Source organism: Rhinolophus sinicus, chromosome 12, assembly GCF_057876585.1.
Source record: "Rhinolophus sinicus isolate RSI-liver-muscle chromosome 12, RSI-T2T, whole genome shotgun sequence".
In the NCBI taxonomy this organism is placed as follows: domain Eukaryota; kingdom Metazoa; phylum Chordata; class Mammalia; order Chiroptera; family Rhinolophidae; genus Rhinolophus; species Rhinolophus sinicus.
The window spans coordinates 46,288,969-46,304,778 of record NC_142512.1 but is presented as its reverse complement, the minus strand read 5'-3'; the positions used below and the strand labels follow the sequence as shown (position 1 = coordinate 46,304,778).

At 54.1% G+C, this 15,810-nt stretch overlaps 1 protein-coding gene and 1 long non-coding RNA gene across 2 annotated transcripts in view; one reads left to right on the top strand and one right to left on the bottom strand.

Moving 5' to 3' along the window:
* Positions 1-1,891: 1,891 nt before the first annotated feature.
* LOC141568869 (uncharacterized) lies at positions 1,892-3,147 on the bottom strand. The gene is made up of 3 exons (XR_012492104.2): positions 2,774-3,147; positions 2,555-2,685; positions 1,892-2,331 (listed from the first exon to the last, which is right to left on the bottom strand). It is a non-coding gene; the product is annotated as an uncharacterized LOC141568869 (long non-coding RNA).
* Positions 3,148-3,301: 154 nt separating this feature from the next.
* The window catches only part of CACNG4 (calcium voltage-gated channel auxiliary subunit gamma 4), a 55,363-nt gene continuing 42,854 nt past the window's right edge, over positions 3,302-15,810 (top strand). Inside the window, exon 1 of the mRNA XM_074319803.2 lies at positions 3,302-3,718. Within this exon, the coding sequence (XP_074175904.1) occupies positions 3,499-3,718 (220 nt within the window). The 5' untranslated portion in view covers positions 3,302-3,498. The remainder of the gene's footprint in view (positions 3,719-15,810) is intronic.

Sequence of the window (15,810 nt, the reverse complement as noted above, 5' to 3'; positions counted from 1 at the left end):
TAATTATCTAAATGATCCCAGGAGGGGGAGAGAAACCACTTTGTGTTGAAAAGACAGCTTTGGAGCACAGGTCCAAATATCTCCACCTTCTCAACTGTCCAGAGAGGTAATATGTATGATGATGTCCCCTCCCCCAACAGTAAAACTTATTGCCGAGTGGCTCCCTGGGGGGAAGATGCCAAGTGTCTCTCTGGCTCCAGAACAAGGCCAATCCAGAGCCTCCCCCAGAACAAGCAAAGGACACACCCCTCACTCAGACCTGGAAATGTCACCTGGGAGAAACTCCTGGGACCTCAGGCAGCAGTTAAATACTGCCATTTAGAGTTCTCTAATCTGGCTGAGCAGAAACTTCCAGATTTAAATTGTGCTTGCCCAGGCGTTATGAATGGTCCCAGACAGTCTTGAGTTTGTTCCAACTCCCTTTGCCGGCGGGCCAGTCCTTATTGGGCTCCACAGTATACACCTTCACAAGCTCAGGACTAAGCATGGCTGCCAGTCGGGTGTCTACAGGAAGAAAGGCAAATTGCCAAGGCCCCATTGGAGTCCCTGTCCCCCAAATTAACGGGCAATAATAACAACACTGTCAAGTGTACTTGACAAGGACCAATAGGCAGCTTAGTGTTCTTGAAAAACCCTGGCTGTGAAGTCACCGGGATCTGAGCTGGGATCTTCTAGGTGTGAGGACTTAAGCAAGTTACTCACCTTCTCTGTGCTTGGAGTTTCCAGGTGTTGTAAGGGGGTAAGAGTGAGACTGAACAGAAGATGTAACATCCATCCCCGAGACGTGTGTGACTCACTGTCTCCATACAAGGTACAAAAGGGAGCATGTACCACTTCTTTCTCAATGGTTGCTAAGTGTACGCAGTGTGCAGGGCTACCTTATTGAACCCTCAAAACAACTCTGCAAGGGAGACTGGAGCGGTGTCTTCCTCCTAGGTAGTTCTGGCTTGTCCCAAATCACCCTGCTAGTTAGTTGTGGAGCCAGCAGGACACGGCAACTGTCTTGGCTCCTAGTCCAGTGCTCTCTCCTCTGAGAATGGAGGGTGGGAGCTGGTCTCACAGGACTCTGATGAACGAAGATTTCTGTTCTATCTCCACGGGATTAATGTGAGGACCCATTGCTTGGAGGAGGGCCCCGCCACACAGGTGCCATCTCCGAGTGACCACCAAGGTCACTTAGGATGTCAGTTTCACACCACATTTCATGGCACCCTAGATCCACAGAGGTGCTTTGGGGGTTGCAAGGATTGGTGTGGATGGGTGGGTACAGGTACTCTGGGTCCCCCATGCAACCAGAGTAATACCAGCTCTTACCTACAAGGCTAACTGGTGGGACACATGGTCTGTTTACGGTGGGCTTCTGTTTAAGATTTAATATGAAGCAAAGATTTGTTCCTTGAAGGAGGAGGGGGAGGAGGAGAAAGAGGAAGAGAAGCAGGGGGACGGGGAGATGAAAAGTAAAAGAAAGAAAGAAACAAAGCAAAGCTTGAGATCCACTTTTCTGGGCGCTTCTGAGAACAGAACCCAGAATTTATCCTTGTGGATATTAGGGATAGAGGTCGGCAGCCCTGTTCTGAGAGATCCAGCCTGATTTCTCACACCTACTGCATGCCTTCAGGCACACATTAGACACCTGCTGTGTGCAAAACGCTGGATCAGGTGGTGGGTGGAAGTTAACATAGAGGTGATGACTCTTGTCCTTTGAGCCTTTGAGGAAGCAGAACAGACACCTCAAAGGCAGGAAAAGGGGACCAACAAATGCTAATTAATGCAGCCAGTCTGGTCCTTGGGCTATATTGCCGGAATTTTCTCCCTTTTATTTATACGCTCTATTTCTCCCAACCAGACTGTAATTTTCTAGGGGGGCAAGGAACACCTCTCACTCAGCAAATATTTCTTAAGCATTTGTCATATATGTCAGGTACGGGAAAGATTCACAATCTCGTGGGTGAGAGAGTAATTCCAGCATGGGGTCACCGATTTTTTCTGGGTAGTGGGGGCCAGGGAAGGTGACACAGAGATGAAATTTAAGCTACATCTTGCAAGAATAGCAGCTCTCCATATTCCTTTCACTTGCCTGGGGGGTCCAGTGCCACACCCCACAGGAAACCAATCAGCAATGCCAACATGAGGTTAGGAGGGAGGAAGTAACGGCAGCTACACATCCAAGTGTTGGTCTCTGAGGGCCTCCTGGAGGGAACTTTGGAGCTGGCTTTCCATGGAGGAGGAGCCTGGGTTGGCTCTGAGGGGAAGGGAGTGTATCCAGGTTGAGATCATGCCAGCAGCAAAGGCAATTAAGTGAAGCCAGCAGAGCTTGAGTCTGAAGCTGGCCTTGAAGGGGAGGAGGTGAGGGAAAGCCAGTTAAGCTCGAGTAGAGTGAAAGGCAAAAAGAAACAAAGGTATTGGAGAGGGAGATGGGAGAAACAGCTAGGAGGCTGGTACCGTCCGTTTGAATCTAGTACAAGCAGGGTGTTCCTGGCCTCACAGTAATATGCCATCAAAAATGTAATAATGGGAGTGGGCCCCCCCTTTCAACCACAGCCTCACCGCCTACCTATAAAACAGGATCCTAGGTCCTTCTCAAAAGACCTCTGGCTGACACCTCTCTTCTGCTTCCACCCCAAAGTCTGAGTTCTCCCAGGCCCTGCCTGCAGGTCCGGAGGCGCTGCCGGAGACAGGAGCCACCTAGGTGCGAGAGGAGAGTGACCCTGGCCTGTTTGGCCTGCGATGTCTCCCAGCGGTGACTCACATCTGGGGCTTCTGGAAATCTGACCTGAACTCTCCCACACTCGCTCCTATACGTTCGTCGCCAGGTAAAGGCACGGATATGTACCTGGGGGAAAGAAGGGACACCCCCCACAAACACACCACACATTAAAGAGTCCCCAGGGCTGTCTAAGGGGAGGCTGGGTGTCCTGGGTTGGGTAAGAGAGGTGGCTGGAAACGCGGTTTCTCTTCGGTCCTCCTGGGGCACCCGTGCCGCGGCTTCTTTCTCTCTAATAATGTGAATGAACCCTGGGAGAGGGAGAGAGAGCGCGCGAGCGCAAGGAGGGAGAGTAACGCGAGCGGGGGGAGAGGGGAAGAACCGGGAGCGCAAACCCGGGTGGGGGCCGCGGCGCGAGGGGCGGGGCCGAGAGGAGCCGGGTGCGGGCCGGGAGCGCGGCGGCGGCGGGCGGAGGCGCGGAGGGCGCGGGGCGGAGGCGCGGAGGCGCGGGCCGAGCGGGGAGGGCGGGCCGAGAGGGAGGAGCCCCCTGTCGCCGCCGCCAACCTGCCGGGCGGCCCGCGCAGCCCTCACTCGCCGCCGCGCCTCGGAGTTTGAGCCCCGGCGCGGCCAGAGCGCAGGCACGCCCGGGGCGCCGGGTTGGAGCGCGCAGCGCGGCGCCGCCCCCCGGCCCTCGGCCCCCCAGCCCGGGCGCCCCCGGAGCAGCGCGTGGAGGGAGGAGGGCGGGCGGGCGCGGCGGGCCGGGCCGGCGGGCGGCGGACTATGAGGCGCCCACCATGGTGCGATGCGACCGCGGGCTGCAGATGCTGCTGACCACGGCCGGAGCCTTCGCCGCCTTCTCGCTTATGGCCATCGCCATCGGAACCGACTACTGGCTCTACTCCAGCGCGCACATCTGCAACGGCACCAACCTGACCATGGACGACGGGCCCCCGCCCCGCCGCGCCCGCGGCGACCTCACCCACTCGGGGCTGTGGCGGGTATGCTGCATCGAAGGTACGGCTGGCCCCGGTAACCCCGCTACACACACACACACACACACACACACACACACACACACACACTGCCCCGGGCGCCGGCCGGGCAGGGGGTGGGCGCGGCACTGACTCCGCGCGAGACACAAAGGAGCCGGAGCGAACGGGCGGGTCCCCTCGCGGCCAGCTGTGTGTATCAGTTCGGGGTCCCTTCCGGCTGAGGACCCCCCAACACACCGATCCCACAAACTCTCCACTAGCACACGCACACCCCCTCGCACACAGACACAATGAAACACCCCGAAACTCACGCGCGCGCGCCCTGCCGGACACCGAACCGATCCCGAGGGGCCGCGCTGGCGCCCCCGGGGGAGGTGGAAGCTGACGAGGGGGCGGGAGGAGGCTGGGGTTGGGGGGAGCGATCGGGAGAGGAGGGGAGGGAGGAGGGGGAGGGGTTGCTTGGCAACCGGTGTCAGTGCGATTGCTATGGGAACTGGCCATCCTGGGGCGGGGCCGGCCGGGGGCGGGGAGCGCCGGGACCGCTCAGCGCTAGCTCCAGGCCCAGACCGAGGGGTGGGGGTGGGGGTGGGAGCTGGGCTCCTAGCGGGTCTGGGGGTGTCGGGTCGCCTGAGCCTGACGCCGCCGAGACCCTGCTCCATCCCCTACTCTTCCACGGGGCTACTTGTCTGCTCCTCTCCGCTCGGTGTGGAGAGGAGGGAAGCGACACCCAGTCGCCCTCCGACTGGGGCAGCGAGCCCTCCGTGGTGGCCCCTGGGCAAGGAGGCTGCGGGAGACTCCGCAGAGAACTAGAGTGTGCAGGGGCTACCGGCGGACCGGGAACAGCCTGGAAGGGGCGTGGCCGCCGGGTCGGGTCAGGAGGGGCGGGGCGCCGCGACCCCCAGGTGCGCTAAGAGGCCGGGTAGTAAGTAGGTGTTGTGCGGTTGGAATGCCTTCAGGTGCCGGAATTGGGTGCCCCGAGACTGGGGGGACCGCGCCCTCCGGGGTAGGGTCCCAGACACCCTCAGTAGCGAAATGCGCCCGACTTCAGCGCCTCCCGGGTGCGTTCCCGCCCGGCTGCCGGACTTGAACTAACAGGTGGTTGTGGAGGGGCCGTCTGGTCCCAGCCAGGTTGTGAATGTGTCTGCGCAGGGTCTTCGCTTTCAAATTGGAGACAGGTTGGGGGGAGTTGGCAGAGAGTTCCTTTCAAAAATCCTTGGACTCAGTTTCTTTGTTTTTCTGTAACCTTTTCCCGTGTGTTAACTCCGCCCATCAGTTGTTGGGGAAGTTCTCCCACACACCTAGCCTTCCTTACCGTAGTTACAACCCCTGCACACAGTTCAGCGTGGTTGGATCTTGGTGGAGGTTGGCAGGGAGCTCTTAAAAAGATGGCTGTTTTCTGGCCGCATTTGGAGTCATCTAAAACGAGGCTTTGTAAAACTGGGTGGGCTTGGTGAGCTCCAACTTGCCCCCTTTCTCTCCCCTAGACCATGCCTGTTCTCATCTGGAATCCTGCCCACCTCTGCCCCCCACATCCTCTCCCAAACTAGGTTGCTTTGCCCGTTGCAGTTTGAAGCTTAATGCCAGGGCTAAGTGGAGTCTTCTAGGAGCAGTAATATGCAATCAATAGTTTGGGAAACACAGCCGCACAAAGGCTTGGTGGGCCCACGATCACACCCTCCTCGTTTCTTTTGAAAAACATCATTTTTGTCGTACAATTGCTCAGATCGTGAACACCTACTCCTTTCATCTGGAGAATGTACCCACGTCACTACCTGCTATGGCACCTGAGTTAGACACAGAGCAGGGGCTGCAGTGCCCCCTCACAGGCTCCACTGGGCACTGTCCATGTGGCACAGTAAGTCATATCACTGTCAACACCCAAATGTGCATGTAGACCCCAGACCTTCCAGTTTCCCAGGAAATTGGAACTAAGTCCTCCATGCCCGCAAGCCTGGCCTCTACAGAGTGGCTCTGATGCCTCCTTTATTAATTGCTCACCCTAATTAGGATTGACGTGCTCATCAAGAGAGCCCCAAGCTGATCGGGGCCGCTGGCTCTGCTGGCAGAAGGAGGGTGGAGACTTGCCATCTGGGGGACTTCACCAATGCCTCCGTCAGCCTCCAGAACTCAGGGGTTTGAGGGCCAATCCAGGCCACCTCCCAGCACTGGCACATCCTTGGATCAACCAAGGGCTGGGAGAGCTGGTTCAGGATTCCTTGTCATGGCTTGAATCGTCATGACCATCCCTCAACCTGGGTGGAAACTGCCAGCTTATCTCATAAAAGCACATCACGGAGCCTGACAGCCATCTGACACCTATGATGCCACCACCTGCCAGCCAGTGTCCGGGCTGAGACTCGGACAACACATTAACCTCAGGCCACTACCTGAAGGCATGGAGAGGCCCTTTCACCTCAGTGTTGGCATTTGTGTGTGAAATGCGTTATTTCCACCTGTTCTCTAGCAAAGTGCCCCAATGCATTAGAGAGAGAGAGAGAGAGAGAGAGAGAGAGAGAGAGAGAGAGAGAGGAAGAAAGAGAGAAGGAGATCAAACCTCTGAGCGGAAACTGAAGAAATACTGCAGGAGGCAGCTAACAAAGCACCAGTTGTGATGGCGGGTTTGCTGGCAACTCACAAACACCGGATTCAGTTTCCTGGTTGTTTCCCATAAATGATGTTGCCAGGCCAGGAGAGCCCAACCCTCTGCGTATGTAAAGCATCCATGCAGTCTGGCAGGGCTGCATGCAGAGGGATAGCTGGAGGCTGCCCCGAGCCCCACCAGGGCTGACATCACCCCAGTCTCTTTTTGTGCCCCTCCAAAGCCGGGTCTTCCCCTTCTGCCCCTCTGTTGGACCAGTGTCAAAATACTCAAGTGCCCGTAGCCTTGTTCATGTTACCGCATGGCATGCTCACAATGCCCTGAGAGGGCGCTGCTTCATCCCCATCTTTAGGCAGGAAACAGGTTCAGAGACGGGTAAAGCACTTGCCCAGCAGCACCCAGGTAGGAGGCTGCAGGGCCAGATTTGAGCCTTTGTCTCACTACAGAGCTCTTCCCACCGTATCATCCTGCTCTTTCTCAAACAGCTTCTGGGTTGCCATTAAAAATAGAACCAAGTACTTGACTGCTGTGGAGCCCAGCTCTGAGGCTGGGCTGGCGGCAGCCTGGAGGCATTTAGGCATTTAGAAGCAAGAACTACAACTGATACTCAAATTGCATAACACGTGCTCCTTCTCTTCTCTTCTCTTCTCTTCCTTTCTCTCCTCTTCTCTCTATTTCTGTCTTTGTCTCTGTCTGTGTTTCTCTCGCTCTCAATCTGTCTTTCTGTGTCTTTCTCTCCTTCCACCATGTTCTGGATTAGCCTGCCCACACCACAATTAGCCATCTGCTCCCTCCCTCCCTGAGACCCCCACTCATTCTTTTCTTTGATGACACTCAGCCCAAGGCAAGGGACATAGGAAAGGAGTAATAAATCTTTGTAGATGTTTCAATCAAAGGTATCGCCAACCAACATTTGTTCAATCTCGAATGCATTTTGGAACTAGACAAGGTGTACAATGTAAGCAAGCATTGTGGAGCATGTATTGTATGCTAGGGCCAGAAGACCTTGTGACACCTCGGGAGGGGAAGAGGTGACTCTGGGCCCAGATGACAGAGCTCATGCCAGCGTGTCAAAACCCCCATGCACACTCACTGTTAGTGCCGGAGCATTCACTGGGGCTGCTGGAGGCCAGGGTCCACAAGGGACCCAGTCATGGTGCTGTCATCAGGAGAGCTCTGGCCCCAGAATAAACGGTCCTGGCAAAGTTCAGCGTCAGTAGCACCCTGCCCCTTGCATGCCCTCATGTCAGCCATAGATGAAGCTGCCCCCAGCATACTTGCAGCTCTGTCAGAACCTTAAATTTGATACCAGGGGTGGTCCCTGTGCCTGCTTTATGCCAGCTCTGTCCTGGGCGCTGGCAGGGGAAGGTGCAGAGAGATTCTGGACCCTGAGAGGGAGAGGGTCCTTTGCCCCAATCATGCCCACCTCCCTCACCTGGGCAACGTATTTCCCACCAGTGTACCAAGACTATTCACACCATGGCACACAGAGAAAAACAAACTATTATTTTTGCCCCCTGGGGTGAGGGGCAGGAGAGAACAGTCATTAATGACTTGCCAAGGCTCCAGCCCCCAGGCCCTGCCTGGTTGCTCAGGGGGGGGGGGGGGGGGCTCACTCTTCTAGCACCTGGAACCCTTTCATGGCAGATCAGCTGGGAAGCTCTGCCTTAAGCCACACTCCTGACATCAGACCATTAGGGAGCTTTTGATCCAAATAACATCCTTTCCGCACCAGCTCCAGGCCAGGCACCGGGCTGAGAACCTTTCCTGTCTGTGTTTGCTTTCATTTTCTCCTGCAATAACCCACATGCAGCCTGTCCAATCAGGCCCCGGTGGGTGACAGCAGCCAGAGCAAGCCTCCTTCCCACAGCGCTAGCAAGTCACCGCACCCGCAGGCCTTCCTTTGCCCTCTAGTGTTAATAACAATAACAGCCATCACTTATTGAAGACCTTCATGCAGGACTTACATTATTTCGCGTAATTGCCAGCAACACTTCAAGGTAAATATTAATTATCTGCCTTTTATAAGTGTAGAAAATGAGGCTTCGCGTGGCCATCGCTCCTCAGTGTCAGGATGCCTTCTGCTGTCCGGATTTTGGCGGAGAATGCATCGATGAGCCACGCTTGCCACCAGTCAGGGGCTGTCCTGTATTTGGACCACACAGATTTGGGAAGGGGCAGGAAAGAGTGTTGTCTTCGTTATCTCGGGCAGCATTTACAAAATGCAATAGACTCGGTGGCTTAAACAACAGACATTTATTTCTCACAATTCCAAGATTAAGGTACCGGCCAGTTTGGTTCCTGGTGAGAGCCTGCTTCCGGGCTTACAAACTGCCACCTTCCCTCTGTGTGCTCACATGGCAGAGAGCTAGCTCTCTGGTCTCTTGTTGTAAGGGCAGTAATCCCACCATGAAGAACCCACCCTCAGGACCTCATCTAAACTTTGTCATGTCCCAAAAGCCCCAGCTCCAAACACTGTTGGGGTTAGAGCTTCAACATATGGGTTTGGGGGGGACACAAACATTCATTCTGTGGCAGGGGTGGTCTCCTTTCCTGTTCCTGCTTCATAGCTGGTGCTCAGTCTGCAATCATTGAGGAAGGGGCCCTGGCAGTCCTTTCTTGTGTCTAACTTCCCTTAATGCCCTGCTCTGTCTCTTCACCCGCCTCTGTTCTTCACTCCTTTCACTCTTCTCGTAAGCAAAAATCAGGTCCTTTTAACTGGAACCCCCTGACTTAGTGGGAAGAAGCTGGAGATCCTGGTGGACCCCAGCCTGAGATCTGATTTAATGGCCCCACCACAGAGCTAGCTTTGGAGGCGCTTTCTATCTGAGGCTTCAGCAAGGCTCAGTAGGAAGCCAGCAGCTCTTTAAAAGACACCTCCTGTGTCAGTCCCTTCAGAAGGCCTACATTCTGGGAGTTTCCAGGACATAGTCATGGAAGCGTACAGTACTAGGGGCCTCTGGCCATCAGATCCGAGGTCTCAGAGGTGAGGGAGGCAAGAACAGCACAGCCAAACGAGCTATGGAAGAGCGCCTGGTGGTCCTCTGTTTGCTCATCTGAGTGGGGTCTGGCTGATCTGGAACATTCTTCTTTTTTTTTTTTTTTTTTTGGAACATTCTTCTCACCTCTGACTTTCTGCCACACGAGCCCCCGAGAGCCATAACTTCTAGTTGAACCAGGTTCATCGTGGCCTTAATTGGGCTCCTAGGAGGAGGGGTGTGTTTCTCCAGCTGGACGAGCCTTTGAGATTACTTAGTTCAGCGGCTCTCAACCTTTTTTCTGCTAAGACACACACATAAGGGATATAAGTCACCTGCCTGCCGGACACACTTCTGTTCATTCCTTCATGCATACATGCATACATGCATGCTCACTGAGTACCTGCTCTGTGTCAGACCTGTGAGGCTCTGAGTCACAGTGGTGGACAGGACAGACATGGTCCCTGCTCCCCTGGCGCCGACATCTAATGGGGTAGCTGACACTTCCAGAAACTAATGAGTGTTACGATGAAAACAGAGCAGGGGGCTAAGCTGGGAGAGGCTAGGGAAGGATGCTGTCTGTCAAGGGGACAGGAAAGAGCTATCAGAGAAGGACTGGAGGAAGACCTTCCAGGAGGAGGAAAAGGAAAGCCAAGACCCCAAGGAGGAAAGAACCTGGTGAGGATGGAGGAGAGTGGGCACGGACGAGGAGCTCAGTGGGGTGCGTGGGGCTCCATCACTGTGGAGGGTGGGGGTCCTGGAGAGGCTTTAAGGTCAGAGTCAGGAACCTGCTTTATTTTATGTGGCGTCCTGTAAGCACCTTTTTGGGAGCTTTTGGGCAGAGGAGTAAAGTGATCTGATTTATGTTTTTAAAAGATCTGTGACTGTATGTAGAGAATGGAGATTCGGGAAAGCAGGGGAGGCCACCAGGAAACCAGTTTGGGCATTACAGCAAGTGACCAGACTGGGACCTGGGACCAAAGGGCAGCAGCAGAGATAGAAGGAATGAAGGGCAGGATGGGAGGAGGGAGTGACGACTCACGGATAACAGCCTGGGTTTGGGGCTATGGCAGCTGGCAAGTTAGTTTCCAATCCTGTTCCTTCATGTCCATGTTGGGAACATGAAGGAACAGGATTGGAAAAGGAAATCAAGTGTGTACCTCTGGGGGTCCCCAGTTTTTGACACTACTACCCAACACCCCCACAGCCAAGCAGTGCCAGAAAGTACTATACGTGTAGAGCATAACTCAGGAGAATCGTAACTCCTCACAGTCCCAAGTGTGTGGGTTCATTGTCACTGCCCCTCACAACAGGTATCTCAACCTCGGTACTATTTTGGGTCAGATCATTCTGTGTTTGGGGCTTTCCTGTGTGTTGTAGGGTGTTTGGCAGTATCTCTGGAGTGTACTCACTGGAAGCCAGTAGCATCCTCTCTCCTGCCCACCAAGTTGTAACAACCAAAAATATCTCCAGACGCTGTTAAATGTCCCCTGGGGTGGGGGGGAGCAAAATTGTCCCCCATGGAGAACCACTCTAAAGGAAGCATCATTTAGGTGGAGAAAAGGGCAGACCCGGTTCCTGGTAGCTGGTAGGAACACCACTCATTTGTCTTTCCTTCTAGAAAAGGCATGAGTCGCAAGTAAGGGGAGCATCTCTGTTCATGGGATGACCTGGCATCTGCTTTCGGTGACTGGAGGCGTAGATCGGGCCAGTTCCATTCCATCCTTAAGAGTAATGAATTGCAGGTGACCCAGCTCACCCTGCCTGGGACATCCTAGCATGTGTCCACCCTGGGGATGAGAACAGCTGATGTAACCCGATCCTCACACTCTGTAAGCAAAGGACACTAAAAGCAGGAGAGGCAGAATGATTTCCCCCAGGTCACATGGCTTGTTAGTAACCGAGCTGGAGCAGACAGAAGTGGGTGGGGGGCTGCCTGATTAGGGCTCTGTCAGCAACCCTTTCCCTGGAGCCAGCAGCACCTGGGTGAAGGTTGGGAAGAAGCAGCCACCACAGCCTGGGGTAAGCAGCAAGAAATGCGGAGAGACAGGGAACGTGTTCCCTGTGGGCCTTTCTTTGCCACAGTTCGTCAGCTCCATCGTAGTTAACCTGTGAACACACACTCACAGAGGCAGCCCTGTCCTGCAACAGGAACGTCCTCCTGTGAGTGTGTGCACGGGCCGGCTCTGCTGGAAACAGCTGCAAAAAGAGAACAGACTGGTTCTACCCTCCCGGGGATCGGCCAGGCAGGGCCTGCCTCGATCGACCCCAGGAGCCTTCCACCTTTCTTGCTGTTCACCCCCATAACATTCTGGGAAGTGCTGCGAGAGACCATCTTTTCTGAACTGCAAGTCAGGACTTGGCACCAGACCGAGCACATCGTTTTCTAAAATACCAATTTCTTCATATGAAAACTTTTCGAAGCTGCGAAAATTATATCACGTGATTTTACTCTGTTCAGTTCTTTTTCCTCCAACTGAAAAATAGAGAACGGAGGGAAGGGACCAGATAAATAACAAAATAGGTGAGGGACTGGGATGGAAGTTAAAATAAAATTAGGCAAATAAGATGATGGTTGAGTCTGGTTCGTGCACAAAAAGCCCGCTACAAAGGCTGGCTGAGTTGCCAGAGGTGGGTTTCCACAGATTTGTCTCTGAGCTTTCTGGGGCCTGAGACAGAGAGAAGAATATGACCAGATATAAGAGTCACAGTGCACATATAATAAAAGGAAATGAACACTCAAGAGAAGCCTAGCTCTTTCTAGTACAGAGGCCTGGAAGAAATGTGTTCCATGTCTCCTTATAGAAGGGACAGCCTATCACAGTAAAATTGACTGTTGAAAAGGCATCAAAGGGGCCGGCCCGGTGGCTCAGGTGGTTGGAGCGCCATGCTCCTAACTCCGAAGGCTGCTGGTTCGATTCCCACATGGGCCAGTGGGCTCTCAACCACAAGGTTGCCAGTTCAACTCCCGCAAGGGATGGTGGGCTGTGTTCCCTGCAACTAGCAACGGCAACTGGACCTGGAGCTGAGCTGCGCCCTCCACAACTAAGACTGAAAGGACAACAACTTGACTTGGAAAAAAGTCCTGGTAGTACATACTGTTCCCCAATAAAGTCCTGTTCCCCTTCCCCAATAAAAAAAATAAAAATAAAAAAGGAAATGAGCTTATAAAAAAAAAAGAAAAGGCATCAAGGAGTAGAGGAAAGAAGCCAGGTTTCGGGGAGAGAAATCCCAGTTTTTCCAGGTAGCTGTGTAGCTTTGGGCAGGTTACTTAACCTCTCTGAGTTGTTCACGTGCCTGGAAAATGGGATAATGAGGCAGTGAATGTGAAAGTATCCAGCACACGGCTAGAGTAGGTGTTCCCCAAATGGAGCATTTGTTCAGAGAACGCTGGGGGAAATCGGGCCTGCCCCTGGCCTCTGTATTCCACCAGGCTCCTGGGTGTGGCCAAGGGACCAACCTCCAACACATGGGCGCCGTGAGGGAGGCCCAAAGGTTATCCATCACTGGGCGGCCATCCAGGCAGGAGCTAGATATCCTTGCCCCTTTGCATTTCCAGGGCTCCCTGATATCTCTGCTGCATCCAGATGACCCTCCAAGGGAAGCTCCAGGGTATTTGCAAAGCGGACAGTTCCTCCCCTCACAGACTGCAGGTTCTCTGCTGGCTCAAGGACTGTAGGCTGTGACTTCACACTTAGCTTTGCTTGGCCTTGGCATCAGGCCTTCTCCCCCTCCCCTCCCACTGCCCTGGAGCCAGGATGGGGGCAGGGAGCCACCCTGTTGGGATGCTGGAGCCAGAGATGTGCCTGGGTCTAAAGAGTTCTCTATTGTTTTTGCTCCCCCAAAGCACCACCCCCACTTCTACTCCCCCCCCCCCAAACTTCTATCCATCCTTCAAGCCACCTTCTTTACAAAGCCAACCCCAGCTTGCTCCTTCTTTGGGCTCCTCAAGCATTTATGTCCCCCCGGCCACAAGGGGCTCCACAGTACCTAGGCTTATAAGGGCTTTGGGTTTTAACTGGGGCTGCTCTTGCCCCTTCTCTACGTATCCTCCCCTCCCCCACCTCCAAGGAGAGCAGACCTCCAAGGCCCCTATTGTCACAGCGTCCAACCCTTCTGTGTTTCCTACCATGCCAAGCCCAGAGAGCCAGGGGTGCTTAGCAAATGCTGTTTATTGGTCCCTCCTCCTCCCCACCACTGCCCCGTCTCTGAGTGTGGAAAGGCCTAGGAAAGTTTCTTGACTCAAGCCCAGCTCCAGAGCCTGAGAGAAAAAAACAAGATCTGGGTTTGAGTACAGACTCTGCCAATTGTCAGCTGTGTGTCTTCAGACAAATCACCTAACCTCTCTGAGCTCCACTTACCCTCATTGTAAAATAGAGTCATCACCGAATCAACCCCTGGGATTGTTGTAAAGGTTATATAGTAGAAAACAATGCAAAATACCCTCAGAGTGCCTGGTACCTCGTAGATAGTCCAGGTAGGATTGCCTTCTCCCCATTTCCATGTTTCCTGAAACTTGGAAGTTTTCCCAGAAGAATTAAGTGGCCCAACCTTTGCAGCTGAGCTTAAAGAAGCTCCAGGTCAGCTCGTTGACCTCCAGAGTGTGGAAATGGAGAAGCTGAGCTTCCCCAAGGAGGTTCGGGCCAGTAGAGAACATGGCACTGTTTCCTCACCTCTCAGAGGCAGAACCGCACTGAATGGCTTCTGTGAACCATCAAATCAGAACGTGAGGGCTGTCAATTAGGAGTTGAAATAGAGTCTAGCACCCATGGCAGCCACCCAAGCTGCCTGTCCCCTCATCCCATTCCCCGGCAGGCACTGAGGTTATAGCTGTGACGTCCAGTGTCCCAAGATGTGGGCTGTGATAAAGGTGGACGGGGCAGGGATATGGAGACGTCAGGTTGGGAGTCAGGAGGCCTGTGGACTGGTCCTAATTCTGCCACTAACCATCTGGACACTCTTCTGCTTGTCCCTTAACCTCCTTAGTTGGCTTGGCTGTCAAATTGGCAAAGGAGCAACCTGTCCTTCCCCCCATGCTTCTTTCATCCCTCCCTCCTTCCTCCATTCTCCCTCCATCCTTTCTGCTACCCTCCATCCTTCCTTCCCTCCATTCTCCCTCTGTCCTCCATCTATCCCTATGTCCTCCCCCTCCCCGGACCCCGTTCTGTGAAAATCCAAAGAAACGATACTTGGGAAAGTGCTGTGAAAAGCACAGTGGCTGTGCTCTCACAGAGGCGCTACAGAGGGGACAGGATTTCAGGCTCATTTTCTTGGAAACACTGTTGGCTTGGCCTCTTTTCACCCTGACACCTCAGCAAGGACCCACACACTGGCGGGAGCCTCAGACGTCAGATGTGCTTGCTCCTGGCTAGTGTGTTCTCAGCTCTAGAGAATCAGCCCTGTTCCCGCTCCACCCGCTCGGTCATTAGTCGCTCATCCAGCAAACACCAAAGCCTACTTTGTGCCCCACACAATGAGGGCCACCGCCGAGGTAAGATAAAAACCCCTTTCCTGCAACCCCCCCCCCTCAATTCCTTACAACCCTCCCCAGTTCCACCCGCTCCATCTCCAGAACTCACCACAGCTTTCCCTCCACTGCTCTCAACCTCACTCCCAGCCTCTGTCGCCTCCCCCCGGATGTCCCAAGTAGTGTCCTGACCCATCTCCCTGCTCTCTCTGCTGCCTCCCACCCCCCATGCTGGCCCTTCCATCATAGCTAGAAGCATCTTATAAAAATATAAATCAGATCACGTCATTCCCCAGTTCGACACCCTCCAACGGGACCACATCCCACTTGTGATAAAGGCAAACTCATTCCCGGATCTATGAAGCCCCACAGATCTAGCCCCACACGCCTCTGACATCTCCCACCAGGAGCTTCACTGTCCATGAGAGCGTCAGGGAAGGTGATGTGCAAACCAAGTTCAAGTGATGGTGAATAGGACAGGTGCTGTGGGGGATGGGGGTCAAAGAGAGCAGCATTTGAATCCTGCTCTACCCTGTATTAGCCCTAGAAAACTCCAGACCCCAGTAATAGGTCATGGTCAAGGGATATAAAATGACTGGTGTCACCCAGGCCATATTCATGGGCCTGAGACTTGTGCAATTGGACTTGGTACAACAATTTACGCTCTGCTGTCACGTCTTGAAGTTCTTCATCACATGGGAACAAGAGGACCTGCATTTTCATTTTGCACTGCACCCCACAAATTATGTAGCCACTCCTGGGTGTCCTGTTCTACCCTGAGAAAAGACGTTGATTAGAGGATGAGTGGGACAGGGGAAGCTGGTTCTGCAGGGAAGCTGATACCCGGGGGTCCTGAGGTTGCACAGAAGTTGGCAGCTGGGGTGGGGTGGGGGGCAGAGGTGGGTGCTGGAACCAGACCTCACCCCTCTCTTGTTTTTTCCAAAGCCCACCACAAACACTGCACAGAGCCAAGGGCTGCCTGGAGAGCAGCGTTACTTAAAACTCCGTCATTGTTTAGCATTTATGGGGCGCCTGCTGAGTGCCTGCCTTCATGCTGGTGGGCACTGTGG